Source organism: Suncus etruscus, chromosome 12 (genome assembly GCF_024139225.1).
Source record: "Suncus etruscus isolate mSunEtr1 chromosome 12, mSunEtr1.pri.cur, whole genome shotgun sequence".
NCBI classification, from domain to species: Eukaryota; Metazoa; Chordata; class Mammalia; order Eulipotyphla; family Soricidae; genus Suncus; species Suncus etruscus.
The window spans coordinates 68,515,426-68,527,593 of NC_064859.1; the positions used below are offsets into that span (position 1 = coordinate 68,515,426).

Genomic DNA, 12,168 nt, shown 5'->3' on the forward strand with positions numbered 1-12,168 from the left:
GCTTTCAGTTTTTCTCCACTGAGGACAATATTTGCCTCTGGCTTATGGTAGATGGCCTTAACTATATTGAGAAAGGTTCCTTCCATTCCCATCTTGCTGAGAATTTTGATCAAGAATGGGTGTTGGACCTTATCAAATGCTTTCTCTGCATCTATTGATATGATCATGTGATTTTTATTTTTCTTGTTGTTTATGTTGTGTATTATGTTGATAGATTTACGGATGTTTCCTCAGAAGTAGCCTATTTCCTTACTTCTAAGGAAGCATTCCTAGCTCTTTGAGGTAGAAAGGTCATCTAATACTAATTGTTTTTCCTGTTTTCTAGCTATGTTCCACACTAAATTTTTCACCAGTTGCTCATCATGAACTTTATCTCCTGCCCTTCTTGCCTAATTGCACATGCAACATTGACAAATGACTCTCTCTGCCCAGCATCTGTCTACCACAGCCTTATCATATCACTAGGAGTGGATGGAGCTATGCCCATCCCAGCCATACCTGCATGCCTGTATACCATTGTATTAAGTGATATTTTCTACTCTATCTTGCAGAGGTGCAAAAACTGGAGGGCAGCTGTTGACCTGTGTGGACGGCTTCTAACAGCCCATGGCCAAGGTTATGGCAAGAGTGGACTTCCTACCAACCACACAGCAGACTCACTGCAGGTATAGTCCCTTTGGTGCACAAATTATTATCCAGCTTATCATCTGAGGCTGTGACAGGAAATGTGGCCTGTCCTGCTCATAAAAACAGTGGGAGAACAAAAAAGACTCTAATTTTCAAAATATATTCTCAGCAAACTACTCTTACTAGTCTATGATCAGGCAGCCTCGGAAGGCCTGAGGATCAGGACAGCTTCCACAGTGCAGGCCCTGGAGACAGCTGTCCTGATTGTCCTGGTGCTGGGCTATGAAAGAGTCCAGCCATTTCTGGGCTAGTGAGGCTCATAAGGGGGCATCCTCTCCCTCACTTGCTGAGCATTTTCTCTCCTTGGTATGTTAACTCTTTTTTTTTTTTTTTTTAAATCTCTTTATTTAAGCACTGTGATTACAATGATTGTAGTTGAGTTTCAGTCACAAAAATAACTTTGTAGGGCCCGGAGAGATAGCACAGTGGTGTTTGCTTTGCAAGCTGCCGATCCAGGACCAAAGGTGGTTGGTTCGAATCCCGGTGTCCCATATGGTCCCCCGGGCCTGCCAGGAGCTATTTCTGAGCAGACAGCCAAGAGTAACCCCTGAGAACTGCCGGGTATGGCCCAAAAACCAAAAATAAATAAATAAATAACTTTGTATCTGTTAATTTAACCTGGATGGGACAGGCACAGGATAGCCTGAGCTATCTGCCCTTTCTCAGTCCTTTCTCCCCTACAGGGGTGGTCTCTGTACTCAATAAAAACACTTTTGGCAGGCAGCTTGATATAGGAGATAGAAGTTTGGCAGACTGGGCCCCACTCCCCCCAAAAAAGAAGATTGGCAGACTACATGTGTTTCATCCTCATCCTGGTTTGGATTATTTCATCCAGTGACTTTGTTTTTCTTTTCTTTCTTTCTTTTTTGCAGATTACATACTATATTTAGAAAATCCTAAAGACTACCAAGCTTCTAGAAATAATAGATTTATATAGCAAAGTGGTAGGCTACTAAAATTAACAAGCACAAATCAATGGCCTTTTTATACACAAATAATGATAGAGAATAAGTAGACATTAAAAACAATTCTATTCACCATAGCACCACAAAAGTTCAAATACCTTGGAGTCAACTTAGCTAAAGAAATGAAGGACCTATACAAAGAAAACTAGACAACACTGCTTAAAGAAATAAAAGAGGGTACAAGGAAATGGAGACACAACCTGTTCATGGACTGGAAGAATTAGCATCATTAAAATGGCAATACTCCCCAAAGCATTATACAGATTTTATGAAATCTCACTAAGAATACCCATGACATTCTTCAAAGTAGTAGCTCAAATGCTCCTGAAATTCATTTGGAACAATAAATACCCAAGAATAGCTAAAGCAACTCTTTTTTTTTAATTTTTTAATTATCTTTATTTAAACACCATGATTACAAATATAATTGTAGTTGTATGATTACAGTCATGTAAACAACACCCCCCTTCACCACCAATTTCCCAGATCTACCTACTCCCCACCCCACCCACACCTGTACTCAAGACAGGCTTTCTTTTTCCCTCATTCATTCACATTGTTATGATAGTTTTCAGTGTAGTTATTTCTCTAACTGCACTTATCACTCTATGTGGTGAGCTTCATGTCATTAGCTGCACCTACATGGGAGGATGGGGGGAAGTAAGGGTTGGGACTGAGGCAGTAAAATATTAGAAATGAGTTTTGTAGGGCAGTATCAAGGTCCCAATACAAGATGGATATTATGGATATATAGAATATATGCACACAATACTATCAATAGGAAAACAAAGAGAAAAAATTTCCACTGACTGTCCCAACATAAACCAGTGCTAGAACAGCCTGCCCTCCTCCCAGAGCGCATTCCCATTAGTGTAGGGAGAGATAGGGGGAAGGCCTGTTGACTCCTATAGAGTCCACCTAGATCGGTGCCCAGGGAAAGACTGAAGTCCAGGGGACCAGCAAGAGCTGGTCTCCAGAATCAAGGAGGAAACAGGAAGCTAAATGTCTGCCCGCCCTCCTCCCCATGCACCTTCCCCCTGGAGTACAGAGGGAGGGGGTAACCTGAGGACCACTAAGAGTCCACCTGAACCCACTTCTGGCCATCTGAGCTGGCACCCAAGGAAGGCCTGGAGTCAGGGGAAAAACACAAGGACGGCTGGGGGCCTGCCAAGCCTCCCAGCACTCCCCAGGCTAGGGAGAAAGAGATCTGGTATGGGGCCTCCTCAAACCCCATACCTGGCAAGAGCTGGTCTCCAGAGTCAAAGAGGAAACCGGAAGCCAGATGTCTGCCCGCCCTCTTCTCCATGCACCTCTCCCCTGGAGTACGGAGGGAGGGGGTATGTTAACTCTTAATCTTAAATTTTAAGAAGGTGGAGGGGGGTGCAGAAAATGGAATTATAATAAGTACAGTTGCAAAGGTCCTCCAGTCACATTGACTGAAGACTTTCTTGTTTATGGGATCCCATCATACGCTTCAAACCTAAAAAGATTTTGGGGGAACTCCTGAGGAGTCTTGACAGGCAGGTGTTTCAAACATGTCCCCTCTTCAAACTGCACACTCAAGTTTAAGAACAATGCTGAGATCCCATGAATCTCATGAGTGATGAGCCACCTCTTCCTTCACAGCCTAGATGCTCAGGACTTCGGTGGAATGTTGCATCATTCTCCATTCACTTTTATCCAAACTGCTGCCAAATTAATCTTTCTTTTATGATTAATCTTGAGATATATTGTTACAAAGTTGATGGTTGAGTTTCAGTCATACAGTGCTCCAATACCCATCCTATTCACTAATAGAAACTTGTGCCTCTCTCTCTCTCTTTCTCTCTGTCTCTGTTGTTCCCCCCTTTTCACTTTTTTCCTTTTAGTCACTGTGGTTTGTAATACTGTTACTGAAGGGGTATCATACATATCACTTTACATCCTTTTCAGCACTGGGTGATCATTCCCAACTATCATTGTCATAAATGTCCCTTCTCTGTCCTAACTACACTATCCCCCTTTGTAGCAATCTTCCTGCCATGGCTCAAATTCATCTTAAAGCACAGTTTGATCATGTGACTTTCCTGTTCAAAAGCTCTGACAAGTTTCCTATTGCTGACCAATTCAAGTGGAACATAATAGTAGTAAGTGGCTGTAAATAAATGGAAGGGCTTAGTGAAGAGGATGTTAGCTCAGTTTGAATTTCTCTTTTTTAAAAATCTGCGCACAAATAACTCATTGCTTGGGTTATTGTTGATTTAAGCAGGATCCTGGGCTTGAGAACCACTGCCCCAGCCCCTGCAAGAGTCCAGTCCTTTAATTCTGTTGATAACTGTGTGTGGGTTTTTTTTTTGTTTCTTGTTTGTTTGTTTGTTTGTTTGTTTTAAATTTTGGACCATTCCAGCAGTGTCCAAGGTTACTTCTGGATCTGAACTCAGGAGTTATTCCTGTGGGCCCAGGGAACCATATAAGAACTATATGTGATACCAGGGATTGAATCCGGATTGACCATTTACAAAGCAAGTGCCTTGTATTATCTTTCTGGCCCCTCTTAAAATGTATCTTTTTGTTTGTTTTTTGGGGGGACCACACCCGTTTGATGCTCAGGGGTTACTCCTGGCTAAGTGCTCAGAAATTGCCCCTGGCTTGGGGGGACCATATGGGACGCCGAGGGATCGAACCGCGGTCCTTCCTTGGCTAGCGCTTGCAAAGCATACACCTTACTTCTAACACCACCTCTCTGGCCCCGTTTTTTTAACTTCTTTTTGAACCTTGCTTATCTCAGAGATAAATGACATTGAATGAGTTCACTTCTAAGATACTGGTTTTTTGATTTTTTGTTTTAAATCACCATGACATACAAACTTAAAAAAGTTGTTGAGAGTTTCAGGCATACAGTGTTCCAACACCTATTCTGTAGAATCAAATAATTAAAGATGGTGATGGATGGAGAAGGATAATTAAAGATGGGGCTGGATGGAAGTGGATGGTGAAGGATGGAGGCCTTTGTCCTTAGGCCCCGGCCACGTGGCTTCATCCCCCATCAACGGGCGGGTCTGAGGTCCAGGAAAGCGACGGGTATTGAACTCACTCACAGGCAGGCATCAGGAAGCATCAGCTTTATTCATGCCTATTCACCACATGTGTGTGGCCTATATTATAACCTTTCAAGCACAGCCATTCTTCGCTAGCCCTGCATCTTAACTCCTTTCAGCCATCTTCCCTTTAACCTCCATGCTCGCCAAAGACCAGAACCTCGAGAGCGCCAGCCAAAAGCCAAAAGCCCTGAATACCCTGGGTCAAAGGCTTATCTACCTTTTCCAAGACCCCTCCCAGGAATGGGTGGGGTCTTGCAGGTAAGGTCAAGTTACCTAGGGAGAAAGAGTGGGGGATGAGGCTTCACTATTCCTTTACCAATCTTCATTTCCAGCTACCAATTTCCCTGGTACCTTCTCATCCCCGTACCTACACTCCCATCCTATGCAGACACTCCCCTACCCACCCCTGCTATTTTTCTTTTAAGTACCTTGATTTGCAATAATGTTGCTGAAAGGGGATGCCCTGCACATGATTTATTTCCCTTCCAGTCCCAGTTCTTTTTTTTTTTTCCCAGTCCCAGTTCTAAGGCCTTTAACTATCAAACACTGATTTGACTTTCCATCATCTGTTAAAGACACTGTGTTCTGGATCTTTTTCTTTTCTTTCTTTCTTTCTTTCTTTCTTTCTTTCTTTCTTTCTTTCTTTCTTTCTTTCTTTCTTTCTTTCTTTCTTTCTTTCTTTCTTTCTTTCTTTCTTTCTTTCTTTCTTTTTCTTTCTCTCTCTCTCTCTCTCTTTCTTTCTTTCTTTCTTTCTTTTCTTTCTCTCTTTCTTTCTTTCTTTTCTTTCTCTCTCTTTCTTTCTTTCTTTCTTTCTTTCTTTCTTTCTTTCTTTCTTTCTTTCTTTCTTTCTTTCTTTCTTTCTTTCTTTCTTTCTTTCTTTCTTTCTTTCTTTTCTTTCTTTCTTCCGTCTCATCCAGCAGCACTCAGGGGTTACTCCTGGCTCTACACTCAGAAGTCGCTCCTGACAGGCTCTGGGAACCATATGGGATGCCGGGATTGAAACCACCGTCCTTCTGCATGCAAGGCAAATGCCCTACTTCCATGTTATCTCTCTGGCCCCGTTCTGGATCTTTTGAATTGACTTTGACCACATACTCTGCTATAAAGTGACCCTATCACACTTCCTCTTTTCAGTCTGTGACCATGAAAAGTTCATATTCTGCCAGCCTTCCTCTAGCACAGCTGCCTCCATATCTACCTCCCTTCTCTTCAAGACTTCAGTGCTGTATCCTACTCCCACCCCAGAAGATTATATTCTCCTTTGGGACAAATTGTCTGTTTTTATGTTAATACCCAGCATTGTGTTTTGCACAGACTCCCTCTTCAATAAGTACTGTCAAAATAAATTCAATCTAGTACAACATGTTATTATTAAGCTCAACAATGCTTTTATAAATATGTAATAATGCAGATTAGCACAGAAAGTTTGACCTTTGCTTTTAATAATTTAGAATCTAGTTGATATATTAATAGAGAATAAAAATTTCTGTATTTACAACATAACCTATTGTTTCTATTGAATTTTGTGTTTCCAGCTGTGGTTTGTGAGGCTGGCACTACTCGTCAAGTTGGGCCTTTTCCAGAATGCTGAAATGGAGTTTGAACCCTTTGGAAACCTAGATCAACCAGATCTCTATTATGAATACTACCCTCACGTGTACCCTGGGCGAAGGGGTAAGGCCACAGTGGTTAATATTTGTGCGCTGGCATGCATTTTACTTAACTTCATATGTAATTAGGTATCCTTCATTTTCTTTATTTATCCAGTTCTGAAAAATCAATACAGTATCCTAGCAACAAGCCTGAACTTCCAGATGACCTTGCTCAGCTTTATAAATCACTGATCTGAACATATTCACTGATGCCTCCATTTGTTCATGTAACAGCCATTTCTCAAACTCCTGCTGTACTGCAGTAAGGTTTGGCAGGGGGACTGAGTGGTCAGCATTCATACTTTTTGACTCATGATTCACAGTAAAAATTATGTCGTGACCTAGTACAAACACATACTTGGAAGCAAAACAAAAATATTTGTGCACTATTTCCTACCCTGTGCCATTTTCCAGTAGTTTCTATTATGATGAAAAGATTCTATTATGATTAAAAGATCTGATTGCTGCTAACAAGTAGGCCATGCTCTTATTTGGAAAATACAGGCTACACAGCATAGTATGGTTACAGGAGTGACAAGAAATGAGAATTAGGGAGAAAAGAGTGCAAGTTATAAAGAGCCTTCTATGGTACTAGCAACCTTGAAGTGGAGTGATTGATGCAGATATTATAGTTTAATTTCATTAAGTGTACATATAAAATATATAAAAGTTTGGGAAGGATTAGTATGCAGTATATTCATAGTTATTATATCTTTGAACTCTGGACAAATTTTCATTAAGTCCTAATCCCTTCACTTACTCATTATTTGACCTTGGACAGTAATACATCCCTGGCCCCTGGTGAAGTTCTCCATATCATCTGGTAATGATCATGCCTACTTCCAGGATGTCATGGAGATTAAATGAGGTGACATATATAAGATGCTTACAATAGTGCCTTGAAGGGATTAATTACTGAGGATGTTATTTATTCTTGTTTTGTTTCTGATTCATCAGTTGCAAACTGTAGATTATTGCCATCTTTCCTCTCTTTTTATTAAAAATAATTTATATTGAAACCATTGTGGTTTACAGAGTTCTTCATAGTTGGATTTCAGTGTTTCAGGGCCAATCCTACCACCAGTGTCAACCTCCCTCCACCAATGTTACCTGAATGCGTCTGATGCCACCACCCCTTGTGCTCCAGCCTGCCAGCATAACAGGCCCATTTTAAGTTTTGATTGTTAAAGTTTGGGTCTCATGATTACATTGTTGTTAACTCTGGCTTGTATATTTATTTCTGTCCTTTCTAAACACCACCAATACACCCGAGACATCTTGGACTGTATTCTTCATCCTCTCATATTTGTGTTTCTCCTCCACTCAATTTCTTTTCTTCTTGATATACTCAGTATTCTCAAAAATTTCCATGTAAACCATTGCATTTCTTTATGCAGTTATTCTGGATACCACATATAAGTGATATTATAATGTATTTATCCTTTTTATTCTGGTTTACATCATTTAACAAAATATATTCCAGTTCCACACATGTTGCAGCAAATTGCATAATTGCATCATTCCTTACAGCTTTCTAGTATTTCATTGTACATAGGTTCAACATCTTCATGATCCAATCATCTGTTATTGGACATGTAGGTTGATTCCAAGTTTTAGCTATTGTACTGAGTTCTACAATCAAAAGTGGTGTGCTTGCTTCAGCAGTACATATACTCAAATTGGTACTATCAGTAGTGGTGTGCATTGATCCTTTTGGATCAATATTTTCTTTTTTTTTTCTTTTTTTTTTTTTTTTTTTGGTTTTTGGGCCACACCCAGTAACGCTCAGGGGTTACTCCTGGCTATGTGCTCAGAAATTGCTCCTGGCTTGGGGGACCATATGGGACACCAGGGGATCGAACCGCGGTCCATCCAAGGCTAGCGCAGGCAAGGCAGGCACCTTACCTTTAGCGCCACCGCCCGGATCAATATTTTCTGTGATGGGCATAAATACCCAAAAGTGGGATTGCTGGGTCATATAGCAGATTTATTCTGCGTTTACTGAGAACCCTCCATACTGTTTTCCCTAGGGTTGGATCAGGCAGCATTCCCACCAACAGTGGATGAGAGTTCCTGTTTCAGCTCATCCCTGCCAACAGAGATTGTTCCCAGTATCTTTGATTAGTGCCATCCTCACTGGTGTAAGATGATATTTCATTGTCATCTTGATTTGGATTTCCCTAATGAGAAGTGATGATGAGCATTTTTTCATGTGCCTGCTGGCCATCAGTCAGTCTTTTCCAGAGAAGTGTCTGTTCATTTGCTCTTTCCGTTTTTCGATGGGATTTTTAGGTTTTGTGGGGTTAACCTTTCTGAGTACTTTATACATCCTATATATTAAACCTTTATCTGATGTGTTGAATGCAAATATTTTCTCCCATTCAGTTAGCTGTCTTTTAATTTTAGCCCCTGTGACTAGAACTCTCATGAAGCAGTGTGGTTAGGAGAAAATTGAAATCTTACCTTCTCTCCATAGACACATCTTGGCTTGCCTCTTGCTTCTTCTCCTCTCTACTCCCATCTACCAGGAAGCTCCTGGTAAGTCTGTTTGTAGGAGCAGGGTTTATCTGTTTATCTGTTCTCTCATCATAATTAAGTTTCCATCCACTTAGAATCCGGGTAGGTCTCCCCCGCACCATATTCATTCTTCAGTGGGCCAGAAATGTGAACCATGGCAGCTGGAGAGGGGGAATCCTGGTTCTTCAGAGACAAATTCTCTAATTTATTTATTAGCAAGTTCTCTTTAGTTTTGTTTCTTGGCCACATTTTCTAGTCATTTGAGGATCATGTCACAGAACATGAGAGCAAACTTCCAACCTCAGTAGTGGCTAATACCCTCTCTTCATAGTTCTAATAGAAAGGTGAAAGGTATTTTCAGTGAGAACCGTAGGAATATTTCTTCTATTTCTGGGGGGAATTACTGTTTTGTTTTTTGTTACCCAAATCTAAAACTCTGAGCCCACAGTTCATCCTTTAATGGCTCTGAGCTGCAAACAGTCATGGTTTGATTTTTCCTTGTTGAGGCCCATGTGAATTGTGAATGAATCAAAATGACTGCTCATGTATCAGCTACTTCAGAATTTATCACAAGTGTCTATGATTAAGTGAGATATTTATGTCCTACCAATCAAAACCTCCAAGTCCTCAAGGATTTCTAACCCTAACCAATCTGAGTATTTATCATCACTGGTCGTGCCCAGTTCTGATACACTCTCCTGTTAGTAGAACTGTTAACCCTATAGCACTGCTCACTCATCTTTAAAGAGAGGCAGTGGAGATAGCACTGAGCATCCTGTAAATAAGGAGCTACACTCCAATTTCAGATATAGAACTTCTGTCATCCTTCCTTTTAACTTTGAGGACATTGTCTCCTAAGAATGTGCAGATAGGAAAGTTGCTTTTGCCTCCGCCTGAAATTACATCACATTGGGCTATGGATAAAAAAGGGATAGTAGCCAGGCATCATTAAGCAACTAATTTAAATTACGAAATAACCATAAATCAAACATGTATTTTAGCTAAAGTGTGTTAAGATTCATCTGCAATGATATGCTGAATGTTTACTAATTTTTCTTCTCATTTTGTGGTGTAATGAGCATAAATATAAGATTTTTGATTCATTCATTTCATTTTGTTTTACAATCTATAAACAAAGCAAGTCATTAAAAGGGGGCTCTAATGACACAAATAAATAACCTTTATGAATGAGCTTTAATGTATTTCACTTAAATATTGAGCATAATTTTATCTATTTAGAATAATCTTAAGACATGAAATGAATCATGAGTAAAAACCATAAAACTGTTGTTATTTCCTTTTCTTTTTTTTTTCTTTTTGATTTTTGTCCAGGAAAGAAATAGTATTGTAGTCATAGATATTTTTCTAAAGTTTTTTTAACAGTTTCAGAGTTAGTTTTAGCTGATCTAAAATGACGTGCATAAAATAGCTGTGCATACTCAACTGTTGCTTAGATTTTTCACTTCTAGTCTCCACAACAAATGTCAGTGAGAAAACCCAATGACTTGAATTTGTGAGTTCTGAATAGTTTGAGATAGTATCTACAAATCCATGGAAACTAAGGGACACTTTATATCAAAGTTTGTTCTTCCTCCACTTGTGAACTTATGAACCAGTAAGTTTTATCAGACTAATATGATGGGTCTAACTCTCTACTTCTTTTTTTATACTAGCATTTTAAGTTAAATATCTTTTTTATAATTATCTTTATTTAAACACCATGATTACAAATATGATTATAGTTGTATGAATACAGTCATGTAAAGAACACCCCCCTTCACCAGTGCAACATTCCCACCACCAATTTCCCAGATCTCCCTCCTCTCCACCCCCCACACCTGTACTCAAGACAGGCTTTCTACTTTCCTCATTCATTCACATTGTTATGATAGTTTTCAGTGTAGTCATCTCTCCAACTGCACTCATCATTCTATGTGATGAGCTTCATGTCATGAGCTGCACCTACCAGCCCTCATCTCTCTTGTCTCTGAAATACTGTCAAAAATGTCTTTCATTTTTCTTAAAACCCATAGATGAGTGAAACCATTCTGTGTCTTTCTCTCTCCCTCTGACTTACTTCACTCAGCATAATAGATTCCACGTACATCCATGTATAGGAAAATTTCATGACTTCATCTCTCCTGACAGCTACATAGTATTCCATTGTGTATATGTACCACAGTTTCTTTAGCCACTCATCTGTTGAAGAGCATCTTGGTTGTTTCCAGAGTCTAGCTATTGTAAATAGCACTGCAATGAATATAGGTGTGAGGAAGGGATTTTTGTATTGTATTTTTGTGTTCCTAGGGTATATTGCTAGGAGTGGTATAGCTGTATCGTATGGAAGCTCAATTTCCAGTTTGTGAAGAAATCTCCATATCACTTTCCATAAATGTTGTACTAGATGGCATTCCCACCAGCAGTGAAAAAGAGTTCCTTTCTCTCCACATCCCCGCCAGCACTGCTTGTTTTTCTTTTTTGTGATGTGTGCCAGTCTCAGTGGCGTGAGGCGGTACCTCATAGTAATTTTGATTTGCATCTCCCTGACGATTAGTGATGTTGAGCATCTTTTCATGTGCCTTTTGGCCATTTGCCTTTCTTCTTTTTCAAAGTGTCTGTTCATTTCTTCTCCCCATTTTTTTGATGGGGTTAGTTGTTTTTTTTCCTTGTATAGTTCTGTCAGTACCTTGTAAATTTTGGATATTAGTCCTTTATCTGATGAGTATTGGGTGAATAATTTCTCCCATTCAGTGGGTGGCCTTTGTATTCTGGGCACTATCTCCTTTGAGATGCAGAAGCTTCTCAGCTTAATATAGTCCCATCTGTTTATCTCTGCTTCCACTTGTTTGGAGGGTGCTGTCTCCTCCTTAAAGATGCCTTTAGTCTCAATGTCCTGGAGTGTTTCACCTACATGTTGTTCTATATACCTTATAGTTTCAGACCAATATCAATGTCTTTAATCCATTTGGATTTTAGCTTTGTACATGGTGTTAGCTGGGGGTCTGAGTTCGCCTTTTTACAAGTGGCTAACCAGTTGTGCCAACACCACTTGTTGAATAGGCTTTCCTTGCTCCATTTAGGATTTCTTGCTCCTTTATCAAAAACTAGGTGGTTATATGTCTGAGGAACAATCTCTGAGTACTCCAGCCTATTCCACTGATCTGACGGTCTGTTTTTTTCCCAATACCATGCTGTTTTTATAACTATTGCTTTGTAATACAGCTTAAAATTGGGGAAAGTAATGCCTCCCATATTCCTTTTCCCAAG

The 12,168-nt window shown here is 39.9% G+C and overlaps 1 protein-coding gene across 1 annotated transcript in view; it reads left to right on the forward strand.

Annotated features, from left to right (window-relative positions):
* The window catches only part of TRAPPC12 (trafficking protein particle complex subunit 12), an 88,958-nt gene that overhangs the window by 37,139 nt on the left and 39,651 nt on the right, over positions 1-12,168 (forward strand). The window contains exons 3-4 of the mRNA XM_049784867.1: positions 552-665; positions 6,268-6,406. Of these exons, the coding sequence (XP_049640824.1) occupies positions 552-665; positions 6,268-6,406 (253 nt within the window). The remainder of the gene's footprint in view (positions 1-551; positions 666-6,267; positions 6,407-12,168) is intronic.